The 15494-nt window shown below is 40.0% G+C and overlaps 1 protein-coding gene across 1 annotated transcript in view; it reads left to right on the forward strand.

The window, feature by feature from the left end:
* Window positions 1-12763, forward strand: part of mdfi (MyoD family inhibitor) — a 30595-nt gene extending 17832 nt beyond the window's left edge. Inside the window, exons 4-5 of the mRNA XM_063473106.1 lie at window positions 7448-7801; window positions 8268-12763. Coding sequence (XP_063329176.1) covers window positions 7448-7801; window positions 8268-8521 — 608 coding nt within the window. The 3' untranslated portion in view covers window positions 8522-12763. The remainder of the gene's footprint in view (window positions 1-7447; window positions 7802-8267) is intronic.
* The last annotated feature ends 2731 nt before the right edge of the window (window positions 12764-15494 follow it).

Here is a 15494-nt window from a genome sequence, read left to right on the forward strand (position 1 = left end):
TGTTTGGGATTATGGTAGATTTGAATCATTTTCAAAAAAGTCAGTGTGATTTATTTGTCTGTTTTATTATTGCTGCAACTCAAATCCAGATTTCAGTTTTAATGTCTTCGATGCTGCTATTTAATTCGACCCGTGAAACAGGTCTACTGATGCCAGTAACATTTTTACTGCTGTAAAATAAAATAGCTATTTGGCAGTAGCACTGAAGAAAGAAAATTGCAAGAGGAGAGGTTATTGTGTTTGCTTTATTTACGCCCTTCAAGTCTAAACTACTTCCTAACATCTCCAGCTGTCCAGTCATCACATTCTACACTGGGTGTGTATGCACAGCCCTCAGTATCAATTTGCTGATTTGCTGGTGACTAGTAGCACAACACCTAACAATTCTTTATCAAAGTCGCACAGTTCGCACCAAAACCCATTTTCCTCCCTCCTATTACTAGTCTAGTGATTTTCTGTCTGCACAAAGGAGCTGCTTTTACTTTCCATGCTGTGCAGTAGCTCAAACTCTCTGTGTCAAAGCCAAAGATTGCACAATTTTGCTGTGTCATTACCAAATGGCATTTATTTTGATTGCCTTTACTCTGTTTTGAAATTACAACATTCTCGGCTGAACTTCTAAACTATTTCTAATATGTTATATATTATTAGGTCAAATTTCACAGTAAAAAGACTCCCAAACTTACCTAAAAAGCATGAGTCTCAATTTGTCTAAAGAAAAGAATGGTGATGAGTTAAAGCGTGATGAATGAAAGGAGGAATTCGGGGGTGAGAAGGTGGGGGTTGAGCATAGTCAGAAAACTCTGAGCGCATTTCCTGGAATACCATATCTGTGACAAACACGAACACACAATGCTGTCTCATCCTACTAGTCTAACTATATAAAGAGTATTTCAGATTTCAGGCAGGAAACCTATAAGTAGGTTAACAGAGTGTGTTTTGAACTGAGTAGGTGTGTGAATGTCTGCTGTCTTGGACTATTTTTTGCCTCTACCTGTCCTGTCTGCTGTGTGCGTCTATTTTCAGCCCTGAACTGGAAGCCTTAGAAGTTTGTCTGCCTTTCCCTGTCTCTTTCCTTCTGCTTTATTTGCCAGTAAAAACCGTGAAACCCACCAGCTCCATATGCTGCACAGAGTGAGTTATGTAACTATAGTGGGCTTAAATAAAATCTGCTTCCATGGACTCCAGTCCTCATTGCCTTCATCCATAGCTTTCTCCTTTTAAAACTTACACAATCACACAATGACCACAAAGGAAACAATACTAGTTTCTAAACTTTATCCCTCACTCAGGTGAATACTGACAGCTTATGTCTGCTTGTCTGTATAATTATACGTCTGAGGGCCTCTATCAGTATGAACGCAGTTTAAATATGGTCTGCAAACAGTCAATCAATCATCTGTGTATCTGGCTTCATAATGAGCATGTAGACATCATAAAGTAGCTGTGACTCAGGTCTGTGGTGAGATCATGGCTGTGTGACATCTGCGTATATGTGTGCGTGTGCATCAGAGTGTTTGGGAGCGACGGCGTGAAGAAACAGAAGCATAAACAGAAAAATCCACAGCTCGTATGTTCTGTCTCCCGGTGATGACATCACAGTTTCATTGTGTGTCTGGCCCTGGGCAAGCCGGCTGAGAACAAAGTGCCAAGAGATCTGCAGACATATCTGAGTGTGTTATGATTTAAGTGGAACAGACACACACACACACACACACACACACACACACGTTCCCAAGCTCTCTCAGACACACACTTCAGTCAGTGATGTCATGAAAACACCACTGTCTTTGACGTCACGGTCACAGCAGGACACACGTGTTCACAGCTGTTCCTGCTTACACTCATTGGTACTGGAAACAATAAAACGCGTAGCCTAATCAGCGACAGGATTGAAGAAACCTTTCTCATACTTCCATTTCCTTATCTTTATTATTTTGCAGCATCTTCACTGTGTGAGATGAATGTATATGAGAAAAAAGGCAACCCTTTTTTATGCATGCGCGAGTGTGTTTGTGGGAAATACTGAGCAGAGCTGTTTGTTATTATCTTGTCATCAAAGGGGAGGAGTGTGCAACGTGTTGTTGTCGGGAAATCTAACAGTGCTGTGACGTTGCTTTTAATTAAAGACCAGTCACTGGGCTCAAACTGTTTTCCCTCTCTGTTTTCGTGACTAGATTCTCTTTCACCTTCTCCTTTCTTTGCCATCTCTTTTTAGTCATTTGTAAATATGCACACACATATTTTATGTTTACAGGCAGTCAGATAGCATGGTGACAAGGTGAAGGATGGCAATTCAGTTATGAGATGTCACAGGGGTCATGTGTCAACAAAGTGTTTGGCTGGTAACTCAGGTCAAGTAATTAATGCTGTTGTGTATTATGTTATACTTGCATGTTGACTGGCTTCGGTTTCAAATTCAGACCTAGCCTCCTTCTTGAATTTGTTATTTGCACACCGTGTTGTCTGTTAAAAAACACACAAATGAGTCAAATGTTGCAACAATATAAAAAAAGTGTTGTTTTTTTATATGAGTAAAGTTCCTGCATGTCAGAGTTGTTATTTTGTTCTTTTTTTGTTTCCAAATGTCATATTTCATCTTTCAGTGCAAAAAACGCAATATAGAACTGTACTTGGCAAGTTGCAAGTCAGACTTTGTTGTTGTTCTTTGTGGTATAGAAAAGCTTCTGCAAATATGTGCAGACACAAAGTCAACTTGTAATCATTTAGCTTTTTGAGAGATTGTTTTGATCTTGCGCTGGCTTTTCTAAATACTTAGAGGTGTAGAGCGTTTTAATTAGTTGCCACAGTGTGCGTTTTGTGAAAAATTAAATGCACCCCATAATTCAGCAGCTTGTACAACCACCGCCAACAGCAATAACTTGAAGTAATCATTTTCTGTGCTACTACCAGTGTCTCACATTGTTGTGGAGGAATTTTGGAACACTCTATATAATGTTACTACAGTTCAGTGAGATTTCAGGGCATTCATTTATGCACAGCTCTCTTGGGTTTAAGTCTGGACTTTGACTAGGCAATTGCAACACCTTGATTCTTTTCTTTTTCAGCCGTTTTGCTGTAGTTTTGTTGATGTGCTTGGGATCATTGTCCTGCTACATGACCTGATTTAAGCCAAGCTTTAGCTTTCTGAAATTTGACCTCACATTTGACTCTACAGTACTTTGATAAACAGACGATTTTATGGTCAACTCAATGAGTCAAAATGTGGGGATCCTATGGCTGCAGAACAGCCCAAATCATAACCCCTCCACCACCGTGCTTGACGGGTAATGTGAGGTGATTACACTGATATGCTGTGTTTTGTTTTCACCAAATGTGGTGCTGTGCATTATGGCCAAACATTTTCACTTTGGTTTTTCTCTGCCCTTGAATCATCAATCTCCAGAAATGTTCTTTTTAGAGAAATTAGGATTTACCCTGACAACCTTTTAATACAAACCAAGCTTGTTTAGTCTTCTTCTAATTGTACTGTCATTGACTTCAACAGCTGCCAAAACTTTCATAGAGGCGCTCACTTTTTGCAGATGATCACTTAGCACACGGTTGCTACTTACACTCTTAATCTCTACGTATATTCCTAATAGTAAGACTGTACTTAGTTTTTCACATGATTTCATAGAATGCTTTGTTTTTCAAATGATTGCAAGAAGCTAAGTTAAGCAAACTAGACTCCTCCATTTGATAGCTTAGCTAGCACTTACAGTAAGAAGTAATTGGTTGCTTGCAAAAGTATATTTTCAGAATAGTTTTTTCAACACTGTTTTTAACATAACTGCAAGAAATCTTTAAATCTGTCTCTTGCAGAAATTTGGTTTCTGTGATGCTGTGTTCAAATCTAATTTTATGAATAGTAGCAACAACACTATAAGAAATCCATCAAAGTTTTCAGGCTTATCCACACTAATTTAAACAACCATACTTATAGTAACAGGGACAGCGCCTCAGAATGGTTTGTACAGTATATTCCAGTTATGGGTGAATTTAGTGACAATATTTTAAAACTGCATGGAAACAAGGATAAAATGATAAGTTTCAAGATTCTTAAGAACAAATATTTTTTTATTTAAAATGACAGCAGTTTGAACCTTGTGGCCAAAACTGAGTCACACTTTTATCCTGCACACACCTCATGTTGAGTCACCAGTCTTGTGCCTCTGACTGAACTCTGCTCTCACATTACTTTTCACCATAGTGAGTGGGTGCAACTAAACAAGCCTCATTAACACTGTAATGCTGGTTACAGCTCTGTATAGCAGCCAAAAATGTGGGGAAGTCTCATTGAAAACTGTTTTAAATAGCACTTTACAACACTCGCTTATCATTTTCCAATTCTCACAGTTTTAGTACTTCACACTTATTGGCCAGCTTTTTAAAACAATCAAACTATGAAGGAAAAAAAACTCAGAAGGGAGGGAATATGGGAGCTGGGGGACGTTACATGCACTTCGTTTCCAAATGCACAGACCCAGATGATGAGAAACTGATCTGTTTCCATGTATGTTATGCAGTACACATCATTCTGAATTTTCATAATTAACTGCATACATATAGATGCTTACTGGGGAAAAACTTGAAGCAATCCAAATTTACTGTTTTCATTTAGAATATAAAGTTTAACGTTCACAGTTATCAGAAAATACTCCGACATCTAGATTACTCTGCTAAGCTCGTTGGCTTAATAGTGCACAAAAGCTTGCATATAGATTTAGGAGTCAGGAGGCTCATCCTGCATGCATCTTTTCTTCACGTGTTGTTAAGGCTGTATTCGGGTTAAGTATTTAATTTGATGAGAAATGTTATAGTTTTACAGGACACAGTGGGACAGAGCAGCTAGAACAGAGACAGACAGAATTCACAGTCGCTCCGTTGACTCATTCCAGCAAAGGATAAGTAGAGAGAGAGCAACTCTCTGCTCTAGGAGGGAGGTGTGTAAGTACAGGGTAGCTGAGAACCGCCAGGAGAGGAGGAAGAGGTGGAGGGTGTGTAAATGGCAGCGTGCTGCTGCATTCATCCGAGGGTGACTCATACTCGGCACCGATAGACCCGCACATGCACATATCATACTAGAGGTTGCAGGACCCTCAGTGGCCAACGCGGCTGTGTACGTGCCATACATGCACACGCTGTGGTTTCCCAGTCTCATCATGTTAATCCCGCAATCATTTGGCTCTTTATTTGCTGTTATTTTTAACCAGCTCCCAGCTCCCTCTAAAGCTGAATCATTGTGTTTATGTGTCACACCCATGCATCCTCCTGGTCCAAAATGTACAAGCAGCGACCTATTTTATTCTCACTTCATCTTTCTAACTAACTTTCTTGATCACAGACAAAGAGACCTTGTTTTTTTTCTGTGTGTGTTCATGAGTGTGTGTTCACACGTGTTCTTGCATGCATGTATGTGTCTATGAGCCTAACCTCAAGCTCTGTTTGGAGACAGTCCTCACTCCACGTCCCTCTCTCTGCCTGCCCGTCTGCCAAATCCACCTATGTACTTTGTTTGCACACGCACACTCACGCACCACAAACTCATAGGACATATGATTTTCTCAGAAACTAAAGAGGAAAGTGAAAAACTGTGCACAGTACCGCTACAGTTTGACTAACCCCCTTCTTCGCTTTCCAACATAAATTCTGCTAGGGTCAGAGTGTTACAATAGAGTATTGTGCAAAAAGGCTAAAAGTGAGTGACAATACGCAGAGAGTGAAAGGGAGAAAGGGTGAACACAGAGGGCAGTACAAATTTCTCACACAAAAGGGAAGAGAGGAAAAAAGAGAGAATAACATGGAAGACTTTTGACATACTTTAGAGAAGAAAGTATGGCTTCCTCATACTGGCCCTGCACATGCGATCATGTCAACAGACTTGTGCACGTACATATTCACATACTCTGGCCCTGCAGTCGGCCAAACATCTGGAGCAAAGTTATAAAAACGCTGAATGAAAGAATCTTTAATAACACAGATTGGTTTTGTGACCACAGCCACCAGCCAATCATAACATGCCTAGTTGGGTTATCTGTCTCTGAGTGCTTATCGAACACACAGTTTCCATGTTCCAGCCATGTCTCATAGTTACAGATCACTCTGTGTGTGTGTGTGTGTGTGTGTGTGTGTGTGTGTGTGTGTGTGTGTGTGTGTGTGTGTGTGTGTGTGTGTGTGTGTGTGTGTGTGTGTGTGTGTGTGTACGGGTTCGTACTATCCTGGTGGGGACCAAAATCTGACTTTTACTATCCTGGTGGGGACTTTCTGCACCGTGGGGACCAAAATCCAGGTCCCCTCGGGGTTGAAAGCAATTTTCACACTCAAAATGTGGTTTTACTGTCAGGGTTACAATTAGGTTATGGTTAGGTTTAGGGTAAGGGTTAGGGTTAGGCATTCATTTTTAATGGTTAGGGTTAGGGTAAGGGGCTAGGGAAAGCATTATGTCAATGGGATGTCCCCACGAGGATAGCAAACCAGACGTGTGTGTGTGTGTGTGTGTGTGTGTGTGTGTGTGTGTGTTAGATTTTTCTTTGGTCTTTTACTCTCTGCCGCATTCATTCTTACCACACCTTTTCACTGCACATGGTTTTAGGTAAGTAAGAAATGTAGAGCTATATCTATAGAATCGTATTAAATACTAACATAAATTTTTTTTTTTTTTAAACAGGCTTCCATAATCTCATTTTCAGAGTATGTGTGCTTGCTTTGGCAGTGAAACTGAGCTTTTCTGCCCCTATACTTTCTAGCTGAATTGTTAATACTCCATAGCACTTGGTGGTAAAATATACAAATTACTGAGCAAAATTTAACACTTGTGAATAATGCTTGAGCGTTTTAGGTACGGTATATCTTGGAACAAAAGTATGTTTGCAGAAAATATCACATGCTGAAGTTTTGGGGGTGTTTCTACCTAGAGACACACTCCTCTCTTTGTCTCTCAAACTCTTCATTCTTTCTTTCTAGTTGTGAAAGAGTCTAGACAAGTAAGTTCAGGGTTCAACTCAGTAAATACATAGTGCTTCCCATGAGCAGTTTCCTTTAGGGTGGACTCTGTAATTGGACTCAATTTCCCGAAGCCTCCCTCTCGATGACACCGCATCTGCCCAGACATTAAGACAAATCTCAAAGCTTCACACAGAACAGGTTCATTACACACAAAAGACTCCTCACAACCAACAAATAACATAAATATTTCCATCCCGTTTGTGTAAATGCTGTAAAAATTTTATATATTTTTTTTCTAAAGTTTTTAGATTTGATCCTTGTTAGAAGTATGAAATGAAGATCAATGTTTCGTTGTCCAGCCAAATGATTGAGCACATAAAATCATACGTACAGCAACATCACTGATCTTTACTGAACTGCACTGATTTGAAATGATATTCATTTAAAATAAAGTTTATGTGAGCCTGCTGTTAATGGATATACTTTTGTTAATCCCTAGCTCAACCAGCAGCCAGATCCACGCCCATCCACCACACCCAGCCATGTCGGTCACAGCCCAGCAGCCAGATACGCAGTGAAGCCAAGAACCACGCACACACACGCTCCCCTCACACGCACTGTCCGAATCACACGCACACACCTCACACGCATGTACTCCAGTCCAACGGGGTCAGGAATCCTAAGCTGGGCTCCCTACCGAGAGGCGGCTCATCCACCTCCTCATCTTCTTCGGCGGGACCCAAACACACCAAGAAATTGCAGTCCAACCCTTCCATCAACTCACAGAGCAGCAAGAGAAGCAAGAGCAGCTCCAAGAGCAACAGCTCCCAGATTCCCACAGAGGCACAGGACGGTGAGATACCGATGCTGACACAGAGACTGGAGCAGGAGGAGAGGGAGGGAGTGATAGCAAAGTTCACTTTTGCTTTGTTTTTTCCCCCCAATTGGCCGTTCATAATAGAAGAGCAGACTTGTGTTTTCCCCTAGCATATTTTCTCTGTGGCAATACATTTTAACTAAAACAGTCATCAAAAAAGGTAATTGATTGAGTTCAGTAGTCCTCACCTATTATAATTTGTAATGTAAATTGCATGTATAAATGTTAACCTGCTGCATATGGCAACTGAAAATGGATTAATCAAAATCGAAAGGAGAACGAACTTCAGGCTGGAAAATGTTGGAATTTTTTAACCTTGTCACTCCTTTAATAACTCCTGATCGGCAGTCCTCCATTAAGATCCAGGTTTATTGCACATCACTTCGGTTTTTGAAGTTGGCTTAGCTGACAAAACTCTTTCTGTGTGTCTCTTTCCCTCCAGACTGCTGTGTTCACTGTATTTTGGCGTGCCTCTTTTGTGAGTTTCTAACCCTGTGCAACATTATGCTGGACTGTGCCACATGCGGCTCCTGTGTGGGAGAGGACTCGTGTTTCTGCTGCTGCTGCATCACCGAGGAATGTGGCGACTGTGACCTGCCCTGTGATATGGACTGTGGGATCATCGACGCCTGCTGTGAGTCTGCAGACTGCCTGGAGATCTGCATGGAGTGCTGCAGCCTTTGCTTCTCTTCCTGAGGCCCTTAGTCAACACAACATGTCTGCTATGCATTTTTATAAAGCCCAGGAGCAAGTTCGAGCAGCGTCTTGTCAGATATAAGAAGTGCTACACCCAGTCGCTGTTCCCTGGACATTGCGGTTCATACTGCATTGGCTGGTCTAGTAGGCTCCACAAAATGTCCAATGTTTCCTACAGGTGAAAGATTGTGACCTAATGCTGAAATTGGTCACCGGTGATTTATTCCTTCCTTTACTGATCACGCAATGACACAGTAAACTTCACTTCGTTGTCTTTGCTGTTGGCTCAGTGCTACACAGCTGGGTGAATGGTGTGGACTGAATTGTAGTTGTGGTCTATGAGCGTATGCCAGGCTATGCAGACTCTGGACCCTCATGGAACAAGCCATTATTACAATGGAGCCCCTTGTGCCGTCTGAATGACTGGAGTTCTCCAAGCATGAAAAATGACCTCTAAAGGCAAATGAGAAAATGGCTCAATTTAACCGGATTTTAGTGTTTCTGTAGATAAGAGCAGCAGCATAATGGGAAAATGGATGCTCAGATCTCAGTAGAAACGCAGTCTGTCCTTCTGTCCTTTCCAAGGTTAAAGTCTGGTAGTTTGATTGCGTACATTGGCCTTTGTGACACACACACACAGTCAAACGTTGAATCCAGCCCTGTCTTTGTCCTTGTTACATTGTACAAAACAGAGAAAACATAAATGGTGGCTTGTGGCAATATTAGTGACTTTTTTTTGTTAATATGCATCTTTCTCTGACTGACCTATTGTGATAGAGATCATCATGAGATTGTTGTGCTTCAGCCTAGATTTGAGTCCTGTTAAGTGAGTACTGTACGGAACAGACATCACAGAGCGAATGGTTGATAGCATTTGCAGTAGAGTCTTTTTTTTTTAATATGTGAAAATTCATTTAATATTTTGCATCTTGTTTACTTTTACATTTTATTTTAGGGGCTTTGACTGTATTCAATGAATTCTCTCTCATCTGGTGAAGGACTGGAAGGCATCATCTCCTTTTTAATACGTTTCATTTTTCCTCCGTCGTTCATGCTATGTGAACAAATGGCCTCGGCTTAGCTTAAGGCCTGAATTTTCAAGTAGTTTCTTTGCCTTTACCAAATCTCTATTAATCCTTGTTTTGTAGATTTTAGTTAAGATATTTGCATCTCTCCTCTAATGTGAAAATCACATTTCTGTGTTATCGGGTTTTGCCGGGCTCTCTGTAAGGCAGACATTGCTCAACATCTAATTTAATTCCTTGAGTGAAAATCTCAAGACATTATGCTAAGTTAGATCCATGTGCTCGTAGTATGAATGGTACACTTTTGATAGCAGGCCTGCACTCTCGTACGCTCCGGCGCATACCTTCTTCAACTCAATACCTCTTGAGATGTCATCTAGATCTGTTGTGCATTTTATAATTACTTGATACAAATCTCTATTTTCTCTGATGAAATACTGTTAGAGAAATCCTTTTTTTTAATAGTTTACTGTTACTGGAACTCAGTTTCTTGACCTATAATTACATGTAAATAGAAGTGCTAATGTGCCTGGTTAATGTGGCTGTGTATGATTAAACCCTATTTTAAGGGTTGCAATCTCACACTGATGATGAAAACACACTACAGTTTAAATCAACTTCCTGACAGCAAAGTAAAAAATTCTGAAGTTGCATGTTGCAATTTGCATTTTTTTATTCGGAGCAAGCAAGCCAGCTAATGTTACTCAAGAAGAGTTGCCTGATTTTGACATCAGTGTTCAGCTGACTAAATTTTCAGTGACATTGTGAAGAAGGGCTGAAATGTTTTAACTCCTTACCCCTTGAAACCTTACTAGTAGTAATCTTTGAAGCTCTTTTCTTAACTGAGCAGCTTCTCTCATATTTCAGGTCTGCTTGTAGAACAAGATGACTGCATTCGCATCATATCGTAGTGAGGGTGGTCTCTGCCTGTGTAGCTACCCTTGGAAAAACCCAGAAACTATTCTAATGGTCATCAAACTACGTCTTTATTGATATATACTAAGGTGTCAAAACTTGTCATTAAGGGTACATGGGAGGTCTTTAAATGTTGCTTTTATACTGTTCAAGCAGTACATATACTTTTTATGATGAAGATTTCTGTTGTTCCATGGCAGAAAATGGGGGCATATATAACAACTAAAACAAAACAAAAAAATCTTTAATAGCATCAGCAGCCACCCAGAATTGCAGAATTAGAATTAGAGAATTAGAGATGCAATTGGTGCATCTCTAATTAATACCTGACTGGACATATCATTCAAATTTAGACGCAAAGAGCCCTGGAAAACATGCCATTATTAAAGTACAGAGAGGTTTATGAAGGGAGAACTAATTATCCAAGGTTATAGCATGTATAGAAGTGATAACAATATTATTTCTTTTTATTTACAAAATATTCCAAGTGGATATTCATATAATGGTGCTTCATCTAGGGATCTACTTCTGTGTCACCAGACCAAACCAAATATCTCTGGTGTGTGCAAGGTTAACATTTCCTTAACAACACTGGTTCGTTAACAATGGAGAATAAATAATAAAAATAGTTTTGTACCACTGGAATAGATTTCATTTATGTGCCTGCATTGCTACAGAGCCAACAAATTATAATAGTACCACCAGACTCTATTGTTAAAAGTGAAAGGCTATTCTACGTAGAGCCTAGCCAGTATGAGATTTTAAAGCTCGATATTGATATTTCGTGACGTAAAAAGCTGATATTCCGATATATCGGCCCATATCGTTTTTTCTTCCATGCACACAAAACAGGATTTCCTTAACATCTGTTATATGTAGCTATTTATTCGCTCGTTTACGATTTTCCCGACTCTGCTGGTTGTTGTGTTTGTTCCAAACACGTGTTGCAAACACATAAGTTGCAGAGTGCCCTCTAGTGGACATCGTCAACACCCATGATTTAAGGGTGTTTCTCCCATGTGTTGTTTAGTTTTTTTAATTATCATTTATCAACTGCTATAAATGACAATAGCCATAGGTTAGCAAAACACTATTACTGGCAAGTAATATCCATTCTGCCAGTTAGTTTACCTTACTATCATGCAATCTACTTGGCTAAGATGTGTAAAATTATGAATACGTAGTTTCATGTTTCCTACCATCAAATTTTATGCCTTGAACAAAGACAACCCATTTGACATGCTTTTTCTAATCATTTATGGTTTGTCAAAATCCCAGACTATAAGTTTCAAGGCTCTTAGCACTCTGCTGCAGTTTCTCCCTGAGCTCAGACTCCAGTGTAAAGCAGGCAATCTTTTAGGCCTTTAAAACCAGGATTAATTCAGTGTGGGAAACTCACTGAACTTGCTTGTTGCGTTTAACTTATTTTATGTAACTTAAATTCTCCAACAAAGGCTTTTTTACTCTGTTAACATTTGACACTATCTTGTGAGTTCTACATTTTTCCAAAAGTAGCTTCACCTAAGCTTTTCAGAAGATAAAACATAATTGTGAACTATAAACGCTCAGGAAGAAGGTGCAGCTTGTTTGAATCCAGGTTGTACTATGCAGAAAAAATCAGGTTAATGTCTGCGTTGAAAAGCAAAAAAAAATGTACAGTTCAGTTAAATTTCTTTAAATATATTTTATGATTCAGTCATTTCATATTATTTTATGTTTTGTTTCCCAGCTTATAGAAAATGGATATGGTCTGGAGGTACTGAAAATGCTGTTTACTTGGTCTGGTGATGGAGAGCACTCTCTGTCTGGACGTTGAAAGTTCCTAGATGAGCGCCAGTTTTGCACTTAGATCAATCTCTAGAACATAGAGATGGTTTTGAGATGTGGATCTGATGTGTTTATATCAAACAGTTCATCATCTCGTTTCGAATATTTCCCTTGTATTCAGAGAAGCTATTATGGTAATACTGGAAGAAAACAAGTTTGCTTTCAGTGATTTTCATGCTCAGTATTATTGTTTTGGGGTTTTTTTTACTCACATTGACCAAAGAAATGTCTGTTGGCTTTCATGGCTTTTTTATCTTATTATGGGAATGGAATAGAATTGAATTTCCAAATTGAATTTAAGGGCTGGCCATCTCTGTTAATAGTATGAAAGATATCCATATCCCAGCTTAAATGTTAGTAGACTGTAGTCCACTATAATGTTGTTTTGTTTACATTTTTCCCATGTAATGTCTATTTGAGTTGCTATTCTGAACGTTGCCTTAACTTTTTGTTTAATACTGAATAAACAATGTGAACTCCACACATCTGCCATTCATTCTTCATGTGAACACACTGTGGGATTATAAGGGTGATGATTTGCACTGTTGCCTCACAGCAAGAAGGTTCTGGTTTCAAACCTGCTTGCAGCCTGGGTGTGTTTGTTATGTTAACATTAAAAAAATGCTGGTTCATAATCTGAGTAGTTTTGAAAAACAAAAATTCAATATCCAGTCAAGCTGTATTCTTCCCATTCGCACTGCAAGGCACACTAGTTTCCCTCATCAGCCTACATTATACTTGACGGTGTCCAGCTGTTCATTTGTGTTCAGATTCCATTCAGCTTACAGTCCTGTGAAAAAGAACATTTTCACAGGACTTTGTGCAGTCCCATGAAAATCTCAGTACACCCTTACTGCTTCCATAAAAATGAAGAGGGTAAATCCGAAGCACTTGATTAACTAATCATCAGCAAATGTGGGCACCTCTCTAAAAGCAGAAGTTTTCTGGCATTTTGCTTGTCTGGAGCATTCAGGTGTCTGATAACATAATGCCACAATGTTCCCAGGACTAGACATCCTAATGTTTAAACCATGCAAAGTTCAGAGAAATTGCAAGAATCCCAAGAGTAACATCTCAGACTCTACAGTCCTCTTCCAAATAAGCCACTTATTTAGTCGTTTTCTAAGACTTTCTAAATATGGCTTGTTTGGACGGGCTGCCACTTGAAAAGCCTCCTATCTCTAAACAAACAACAAGACTTCTGAACCACCATCCTTTGGATGCAGATGTTTGGCCATAATGCACAGCTCCATGTTTGGAGAAGACCAAACACAGCGTATCAGCACAAACACCGCATACCAACTGTCAAGCATGGCGGTGGAGGTGTGATGACTTGGGTTTGTTTTGCAGCCAAGGGACCTGGCACCTTGCAGTCAGTCCGTCTTGTCTTGTATATAAAAATACTCTAGAGTGAATGGTGAGGCTATTTGTTAGACAGCTAAAGCCTGGGAAATGGGACACATTTACAACAGAATGGCTGAAAAAGAAAAGAATCAAGGTGTTGCAATGGTCCAGTCAAAGGCTAGACCTCAACCCAACTGCTGCTGCAAGACTTTAAGAGAGCTGTGCATAAACAGTTCATGCAAACCTCAATGAACTGAAGCGACGGTGTGTAGAAGAGTTGGCCAGAATTCCTGCACAACAATAGAACAAACTGATGAGGACATAGAGGAAACAATCACTTCATGTTATTGCTGATAAAGCTAATTCTACCACCTGTACTTGTTTCATGGGATGTACTGACTGCAAAGAGTCATGAAATCTTTTTTTTTACTACCAAAGATCGAACACATACTGTGGTTAATAAACTGATTGCATGGTAGAAGGGTTGGGTTATGGCAATTTTGTCCATTTTAATACTGTTTCTTTTTGTTTGTGGAATTTTGATACTGTTACAATCATCACTTAACATTGTCAGATTTTGCAGCATTATACATGTAACCCTAACAGATTCTGAGTTCTCTGCTAAGAGGAGGAAGAAAACAGAGCAACACTGGGGCTCATGCATAACAGAGCTCCTTAATCTGTTCTTTTTTAATAGTTTGCCAAAGTTGTTCAGTAGGAATGTGTGTTCAAGCCAATGTGTGGAGAAATGCAGACGTTTACTGTTTGAAATTGTATTCTTTTTCTGCCCTTCCTCCTCTTTCATGTCTCCCCTTGTTTTGTCTTTTGTGATCAGTAGTGTTTTCTCATGAAAGCAACTTCTGTCTTCAGCACTTACGCGTCTATGCATACTTAAGTGTGTGCTGTCCACTGGGTGTGAGATGCTGGCCAACCTCTGTTTCTTGTGCAGAGTGCCATGGCAAGAGCCTCCAAATTTGGCTTCTAATGCAAGTGGTCAGCTACTGTAAGTTATGTGCACGTTAGTGTGTGTACGTGTGTGCGTATGCGTGTGAGTGTATGAGGGAGGCGTTTCAAATGTCTCGGGTCAGACAGAGACGCAATTCAAGCTCCTCGGTGGGAGTAGAGACACAGAGGACATCTCTGGACATCTGCAACTGTTTTGCAGAAAGCTATTCTGCAGTCAACCCTTGCTTCCTTTTTGCATGAACACACACTTGCACAAACACATACACAAACTGAACAGATCGAAAATGATTCCCCCCCACCAACACACCCCACCCCAAACCAGAAATTTCACATGCACAAAGCAGGCACCGGGGACAAGTGGCTATTGAATATTAACCATGAAATTACAAAGGCTGCATTCTAATGGAGGTGATGAGGTCAGAAGCTGGGATGGAAATCATAAATTAATACCCCTGACATGACAAGGCACTCGCCCTTGGCTCCCAGCAAACACAGCTCTCCCTCCCTCCACTAAAGTCAGAAAGACACCTAGAGAAGGAAATACTCGATTTATTATTAATAGTGGGTCAAAGGAAAGCCACAACAGAGACAGAACTCATACAATATGCCTGATCCTTTTCTGATGTGATTATTGTATGAAACGGCAACTATGTAACCTTCATGTGTGGCTACGTTTGTAAGGGTTATTGTTCGAACAGGACCTCTATTACACTGTCAGCTATTATGCATCCTTTGTAGCTTATTCAATTTTGTACCTTTCATGGGTGCTTTGGCAACATATCTTACAATGGTTCAAAACTACAATTCTGGTTCAAATGCACCTTCTGGCATGGATGGCGAGTTTAAAATTGATGGACACAGCTACAAAAATGCTACATTGTGTTGCAAACCTGAGT

This window comes from Pelmatolapia mariae, linkage group LG5 (genome assembly GCF_036321145.2).
Source record: "Pelmatolapia mariae isolate MD_Pm_ZW linkage group LG5, Pm_UMD_F_2, whole genome shotgun sequence".
Lineage (NCBI taxonomy): Eukaryota > Metazoa > Chordata > Actinopteri > Cichliformes > Cichlidae > Pelmatolapia > Pelmatolapia mariae.